The sequence below is a fragment of the Dendropsophus ebraccatus genome, chromosome 8 (assembly GCF_027789765.1).
Source record: "Dendropsophus ebraccatus isolate aDenEbr1 chromosome 8, aDenEbr1.pat, whole genome shotgun sequence".
NCBI classification, from domain to species: domain Eukaryota; kingdom Metazoa; phylum Chordata; class Amphibia; order Anura; family Hylidae; genus Dendropsophus; species Dendropsophus ebraccatus.
The window spans coordinates 2,779,273-2,787,495 of record NC_091461.1 but is presented as its reverse complement, the minus strand read 5'-3'; the positions used below and the strand labels follow the sequence as shown (position 1 = coordinate 2,787,495).

At 53.2% G+C, this 8,223-nt stretch overlaps 1 protein-coding gene across 1 annotated transcript in view; it reads right to left on the bottom strand.

The window, feature by feature from the left end:
* Window positions 1-5,170: 5,170 nt before the first annotated feature.
* The window catches only part of LOC138798961 (glutathione S-transferase P 1-like), an 18,581-nt gene continuing 15,528 nt past the window's right edge, over window positions 5,171-8,223 (bottom strand). The window contains exons 4-7 of the mRNA XM_069979602.1: window positions 7,331-7,418; window positions 7,137-7,240; window positions 6,953-7,060; window positions 5,171-5,582 (exon numbers count right to left, since the gene is read on the bottom strand). Coding sequence (XP_069835703.1) covers window positions 5,394-5,582; window positions 6,953-7,060; window positions 7,137-7,240; window positions 7,331-7,418 — 489 coding nt within the window. The 3' untranslated portion in view covers window positions 5,171-5,393. The remainder of the gene's footprint in view (window positions 5,583-6,952; window positions 7,061-7,136; window positions 7,241-7,330; window positions 7,419-8,223) is intronic.

The window sequence follows — 8,223 nt, the reverse complement described above, 5'->3', positions numbered from 1 at the left end:
GGAGGACTGGGGCTTTTATATGGTGTGAGGGGCCGAGCTGCCAGTCTCCCCTCCCCCAGTATAATCCGCCTGTCACCTGTCAGGTGCCGCTGCGTGTACCTGACTGGTTTGCTGGCCGCTGTTCACACAGTAACTCGGCATCCATCCAGATCAGCCTGTTGCTTCACTGTGGAAGCCTCCATTCTCCTCACCATAGAGCACAATGGCTTCCTGACCCCAGAGCTCTGACCCCCGGCACAGTGCACACTTACTGTAACCCGAGGGCCCCATGTACAGTGCACACTTACTGTAACCTGAGGGCCCCATGTACAGTGCACACTTACTGTAACCCGAGGGCCCCATGTACAGTGCACACTTACTGTAACCCCCGAGGGCCCCATGTACAGTGCACACTTACTGTAACCCCCGAGGGCCCCATGTACAGTGCACACTTACTGTAACCCGAGGGCCCCATGTACAGTGCACACTTACTGTAACCCCCGAGGGCCCCATGTACAGTGCACACTTACTGTAACCCGAGGGCCCCATGTACAGTGCACACTTACTGTAACCCCCGAGGGCCCCATGTACAGTGCACACTTACTGTAACCCGAGGGCCCCATGTACAGTGCACACTTACTGTAACCCGAGGGCCCCATGTACAGTGCACACTTACTGTAACCTGAGGGCCCCATGTACAGTGCACACTTACTGTAACCCGAGGGCCCCATGTACAGTGCACACTTACTGTAACCCGAGGGCCCCATGTACAGTGCACACTTACTGTAACCCGAGGGCCCCATGTACAGTGCACACTTACTGTAACCCGAGGGCCCCATGTACAGTGCACACTTACTGTAACCCCCGAGGGCCCCATGTACAGTGCACACTTACTGTAACCCCCGAGGGCCCCATGTACAGTGCACACTTACTGTAACCCCCGAGGGCCCCATGTACAGTGCACACTTACTGTAACCCCCGAGGGCCCCATGTACAGTGCACTCTTACTGTAACCTGAGGGCCCCATGTACAGTGCACACTTACTGTAAGCCGAGGGCCCCATGTACAGTGCACACTTACTGTAACCCCCGAGGGCCCCATGTACAGTGCACACTTACTGTAACCCCCGAGGGCCCCATGTACAGTGCACACTTACTGTAACCCCCGAGGGCCCCATGTACAGTGCACACTTACTGTAACCCCCGAGGGCCCCATGTACAGTGCACACTTACTGTAACCTGAGGGCCCCATGTACAGTGCACACTTACTGTAAGCCGAGGGCCCCATGTACAGTGCACACTTGCTGTAACCCCTGAGGGCCCCATGTACAGTGCACACTTGCTGTAACCCCTGAGGGCCCCATGTACAGTGCACACTTACTGTAACCCGAGGGCCCCATGTACAGTGCACACTTACTGTAACCCGAGGGCCCCATGTACAGTGCACACTTGCTGTAACCCCTGAGGGCCCCATGTACAGTGCACACTTACTGTAACCCCCGAGGGCCCCATGTACAGTGCACACTTACTGTAACCCCCGAGGGCCCCATGTACAGTGCACACTTACTGTAACCTGAGGGCCCCATGTACAGTGCACACTTACTGTAAGCCGAGGGCCCCATGTACAGTGCACACTTACTGTAACCCCCGAGGGCCCCATGTACAGTGCACACTTACTGTAACCCCCGAGGGCCCCATGTACAGTGCACACTTACTGTAACCCCCGAGGGCCCCATGTACAGTGCACACTTACTGTAACCCCCGAGGGCCCCATGTACAGTGCACACTTACTGTAACCTGAGGGCCCCATGTACAGTGCACACTTACTGTAAGCCGAGGGCCCCATGTACAGTGCACACTTGCTGTAACCCCTGAGGGCCCCATGTACAGTGCACACTTGCTGTAACCCCTGAGGGCCCCATGTACAGTGCACACTTACTGTAACCCGAGGGCCCCATGTACAGTGCACACTTACTGTAACCCGAGGGCCCCATGTACAGTGCACACTTACTGTAACCCCCGAGGGCCCCATGTACAGTGCACACTTACTGTAACCTGAGGGCCCCATGTACAGTGCACACTTACTCTAACCCGAGGGCCCCATGTACAGTGCACACTTACTGTAACCACTGAGGGCCCCATGTACAGTGCACACTTACTGTAACCCCTGAGGGCCCCATGTACAGTGCACACTTACTGTAACCCCCGAGGGCCCCATGTACAGTGCACACTTGCTGTAACCCCTGAGGGCCCCATGTACAGTGCACACTTACTGTAACCCCCGAGGGCCCCATGTACAGTGCACACTTACTGTAACCCGAGGGCCCCATGTACAGTGCACACTTACTGTAACCTGAGGGCCCCATGTACAGTGCACACTTGCTGTAACCCCTGAGGGCCCCATGTACAGTGCACACTTACTGTAACCCGCGAGGGCCCCATGTACAGTGCACACTTACTGTAACCTGAGGGCCCCATGTACAGTGCACACTTACTGTAACCCCTGAGGGCCCCATGTACAGTGCACACTTACTGTAACCCGAGGGCCCCATGTACAGTGCACACTTACTGTAAGCCGAGGGCCCCATGTACAGTGCACACTTACTGTAAGCCGAGGGCCCCATGTACAGTGCACACTTACTGTAACCCCTGAGGGCCCCATGTACAGTGCACACTTACTGTAACCCCTGAGGGCCCCATGTACAGTGCACACTTATTGTAACCCGAGGGCCCCATGTACAGTGCACACTTATTGTAACCCCTGAGGGCCCCATGTACAGTGCACACTTACTGTAACCCGAGGGCCCCATGTACACTACACACTTGCTGTAACCCGAGGGCCCCATGTACAGTGCACACTTACTGTAACCCGAGGGCCCCATGTACAGTGCACACTTATTGTAACCCGAGGGCCCCATGTACAGTGCACACTTATTGTAACCCCTGAGGGCCCCATGTACAGTGCACACTTACTGTAACCCGAGGGCCCCATGTACACTACACACTTGCTGTAACCCGAGGGCCCCATGTACAGTGCACACTTACTGTAACCCGAGGGCCCCATGTACACTACACACTTGCTGTAACCCGAGGGCCCCATGTACACTACACACTTGCTGTAACCCCCCTATGTGAGGGCCCCATGTACACTGGAGACGTGCTGGAGACCGGTGGTGTGTGAGGCGGGGGTCACACAGGTCAGGCTCTTGGCATGGAGTACAATTCTTTCTTTACATTTCCCATTAATTTTTAAACCACATCTGGCACAGAAACTGCTGTGATGGCGGCCTGGTCCGATGCAGCCCTATCGGCTATTGGTGAGGAAATGGGGGTGTGGTCCGATGCAGCCCTATCGGCTATTGGTGAGGAAATGGGGGTGTGGTCCGATGCAGCCCTATCGGCTATTGGTGAGGAAATGGGGGTGTGGTCCGGTGCAGCCCTAACGGCTATTGGTGAAGAAATGGGGGTGTGGTCCGGTGCAGCCCTATCGGATATTGGTGAGGAAATGGGGGTGTGGTCCGGTGCAGCCCTATCGGCTATTGGTGAGGAAATGGGGGTGTGGTCTGGTGCAGCCCTATCGGCTATTGGTGAGGAAATGGGGGTGTGGTCCGGTGCAACCCTATCGGCTATTGGTGAGGAAATGGGGGTGTGGTCCGGTGCAGCCCTATCGGATATTGGTGAGGAAATGGGGGTGTGGTCCGGTGCAGCCCTAACGGCTATTGGTGAAGAAATGGGGGTGTGGTCCGGTGCAGCCCTATCGGCTATTGGTGAAGAAATGGGGGTGTGGTCCGGTGCAGCCCTATCGGCTATTGGTGAGGAAATGGGGGTGTGGTCCGGTGCAGCCCTATCGGCTATTGGTGAGGAAATGGGGGTGTGGTCCGGTGCAACCCTATCGGCTATTGGTGAGGAAATGGGGGTGTGGTCCGGTGCAGCCCTATCGGCTATTGGTGAGGAAATGGGGGTGTGGTCCGGTGCAGCCCTATCGGCTATTGGTGAGGAAATGGGGGTGTGGTCCGGTGCAGCCCTATCGGCTATTGGTGAGGAAATGGGGGTGTGGTCCGGTGCAGTCCTATCGGCTATTGGTGAGGAAATGGGGGTGTGGTCCGGTGCAGCCCTATCCGCTATTGGTGAGGAAATGGGGGTGTGGTCCCGTGCAGCCCTATCGGCTATTGGTGAGGAAATGGGGGTGTGGTCCGAGGCAGCCCTATCGACTATTGATGAAGAAATTGGGGCGTGGTCCTGTGCAGCCCTATCGGCTATTGGTGAGGAAATGGGGGAGCGGTCCGGTCCAGCCCTATCGACTATTGATGAAGAAATTGGGGTGTGATCCTGTGCAGCCCTATCGGCTATTGGTGAGGAAATGGGGGTGTGGTCCCGTGCAGCCCTATCCGCTATTGGTGAGGAAATGGGGGTGCGGTCCGGTCCAGCCCTATCGGCTATTGGTGAGGAAATGGGGGTGTGGTCCCATGCAGCCCTATCCGCTATTGGTGAGGAAATGGGGGTGCGGTCCGGTCCAGCCCTATCGGCTATTGGTGAGGAAATGGGGGTGTGGTCCCATGCAGCCCTATCCGCTATTGGTGAGGAAATGGGGGTGTGGTGCCGTGCAGCCCTATCGGCTATTGGTGAGAAAATGGGGGTGTGGTCCCATGCAGCCCTATCCGCTATTGGTGAGGAAATGGGGGTGTGGTGCCGTGCAGCCCTATCGGCTATTGGTGAGAAAATGGGGGTGTGGTCCCATGCAGCCCTATCGGCTATTGGTGTGGAAATGGGGGTGCGGTACGGTCCAGCCCTATCGGCTATTGGTGAGGAAATGGGGGTGTGGTCCTTAGCAGCTCTATTGGCTATTGGTGGAGAAATGGGGGCGTGGTCCCGTGCAGCCCTATCAGCTGTTGGTGGAAAAATGGGGGCGTGGTCTCTGCTGCCACCTCTGTCCATGTCAGGAACTGTCCAGAGCAGCAGCAAATCCCCATAGAAAACCTCTCCTGCTCTGGACAGAGAATACACCACTTCCTGCAGGACATACAGCAGCTGATGAGTACTGGAAGACCAGAGAGAATACACCACTTCCTGTGGGACATACAGCAGCTGATAAGTACTGGAAGACTGCTGATTTTTAAACAGAAGTAATTTACAAATCTGTATAACTTTCTGACACCAGTTGATATGACAGGGTACCCCTTTAAGTCAGCTCAGAATTTTCAACCACATTTTACTTTAATAAACCAAAATATTTCACTTTAATAAAGGAGGAGGCAACTAGGCAAGGAGCAGTGACAACTATGCAGCATTACGACTAGTTATGACCCAGAGACACGAGGTACTAAGGCAGTATCGGGAGTATCCGATGGTCGGAGTTACGAGGAGAGGTGGCGGCAGGCACTTCATGCCCTATGACGTCTGGATTCTCTCTGGCGCTCACTGTTTGCCGTTGCCGTTGATTGGTCTGTTCTTGTGGGCGTCACTGGAGAGAAAGACCTCCAGATTGGGGCGGCTACTAATGCGCTTGACATAGGCGTCGAGGAGTGGGAAGCCTGAGAGGCAGTCTGGGGCCAGAACAAGATGGTTACGCAGAACATCCACCAGGTTATAATCCGCAAAGGAAATCTACAAAACAGAAAAGAGGAGAAACGCTTGAAATGACGACAACAGCCGGTCGGGGTTATTTACATCTGCGGTAATAAGAGTTGCGTTAGGCGGCCCCAGGTCTCCTGTAATAGAGCAGATCGTCGCCTCTTACACAGCTCCCTAACCGTTTAATAAAGGGCTATGCTATCGTCAGCGATGTCCGTGCAGCCCTTTACACTGTATTACATACCTCTCCATGGGCCCGGTGTTGTTATTCTGGCCCCTGCTCACTTCCCGGAGCCGCCGCTGTAGCTTCAGAGCCGGTCTCTGAACTGACAGGTCGCTTGGTCAATAAAAGTCCTGGACCACCGCAGCCAATGATTGGCTGAGCGACCTGTCAGTTCAGGGACCGGGTCTGAAGCCACAGCGGCGGCTCTGGGAAGTGAGCAGAACAACACCGGGACAGTGGAGAGGTATATATACAGGTTATTATTATTTACACAATCATCAGCCGTGCATCACTATTACATGTAGGAATGCGCGGAGGCCAATGATATAAGGTCAGGATAAGACACGATCAGCCGTTCATCGTTGTCTCTATTACACAGAGCAATATTCTATTATCGCCCCGAGTAAGGGCGGGTTCAGACTGAGGAATTCTCGCGGAAAACGTCCGCGGAATTCAGTCAGCTGTCCGCTCGCACGGGCATGCGCTTTTCCGCCGGCTCCATAGACACCATTCTATGAGCCGGCGTATTCCGCGATCCGCTGAAAGAAGTGACATGACACTTCTTTCAGCGTATAGCGGAATACGCCGGCCCATAGAATGGTGTCTATGGGGCCAGCAGAAAGGCGCCCAGATGTGCGGGCGGACAGCTGACGGAATTCAGCGGACATTGTCTGCGAGAATTCCGTAGTGTGAACCCGCCCTAATAGGGCCCTAACACTTCCCAGAAATACATGCGTCTCCATGGTAACAGACTACACACATCTGTATAGACTAATCCGGGTGTCATGTTATGGTTAAAGTAGATGTGATTGTAGGACCAGACTACACAGGAAAGGCTTGTAGTCTGTTACCATGGAGACAGACACTTTGCATATAAGCTACAGATACTAAATACACAATCAGGAGCTCATAAGCTACCGCGACCACAAAGAAAAGTTGTGGATTAATATTCCATGGCTGTGCGGTTACGGTCGCAGCAGTTTGTGTGTCGCAACACGTCCACATTCACTTGTACAAGTGAAGGGGTCACAGGTAGTCGCAGCCTAATCCCCACAGCCCGGTCTCTCATATTCCTCTATACAGCTAACACTAGGTCTCCTCAGCATCAGTGTATCCAGCTGATCTACATACTGATCACTTATTCCCAGTAATACCCAGTATAATAGATCCCAGTCCTCACCTGATCTCCCACTATGAAGCCTTTGCCCTCATTGTTGGACGCCAGAAGACGCTCGAAGTGCCCCAGCTCGGTGGGCAGAGCCTTAATGTAATCGGCTTTTCCGTTATCCTACACAAGGAGATGACAAGTCAGAAAGTGGTAAAGAGCGAGACTTTTATCCGCCAGGTTTCTGAGTGACACTCACATAGTTCTGGTAGATCAACCGAATGTATTTTAACCGGAAATCTTCCACGCCATCATTAACCATGTCTATGAGCGCCGCCTCGCAGGGATTCTTCCCATAGAGACCTACAGGACAATCATAGAATGACGGGATGAATGCAGCAGAGCTGAATGTGTTACTGAGGTCATGTGGAACATTGACTTATGTAATCATACCGTGACTCCTGCCAAGATGGCGGATAATGGCATTGGACTGATACAGAGTGACATCTCCATCCCTGAACCCTGGGAGTTGGCCGAACACCTACGGAGAAAGAGAAAGAAATCATAAGACCATCATATGAGGAAAAGAGGTGAAAATTCTCTGCGGAATCCCCACCATGGACTCTGCTTGGAATTCCCCCCGCCTCAGTGTCCCAATGTTAAGTATAGGGCGCCTCCACTCTCCACTAAAAGAATTGACATGTGAATTAATTCAGCGGAGAGCGGAGGCACCCTATACTTAACATTGGAGGAGGAGGGCGGAATTCAGAGCAGAGTCCACAGCGGGGAATCCGCTCAGAATTTACACCTCTTTTGGCCCTATTAGATAAGGGTGGTCGGGTAATATATCAGTAATAAAGCACTGGCCCTATTAGATAAGGGTGGTCGGGAATATATCAGTAATAGGACACTGGCCCTATTACATAAGGGTGGTCGGGGAATATATCAGTAATAGGACACTGGCCCTATTACATAAGGGTGGTCGGGGAATATATCAGTAATAGGACACTGGCCCTATTACATAAGGGTAGTCGGGGAATATATCAGTAATAGGACACTGGCCCTATTACATAAGGGTGGTCGGGTAATATATCAGTAATAGGACACTGGCCCTAATAGATAAGGGTGGTCGGGGAATATATCAGTAATAAAGCATTAGCCCTATTAGATGAGGGTGGTCGGGGAATATATCAGTAATAAGGCACTGGCCCTATTGGATAAGGGTGGTCGGGTAATATATCAGTAATAAAGCACTGGCCCTATTAGATGAGGGTGGTCGGGGAATATATCAGTAATAAAGCACTTGCCCTATTGGATAAGGGTGGTCGGGTAATATATCAGTAATA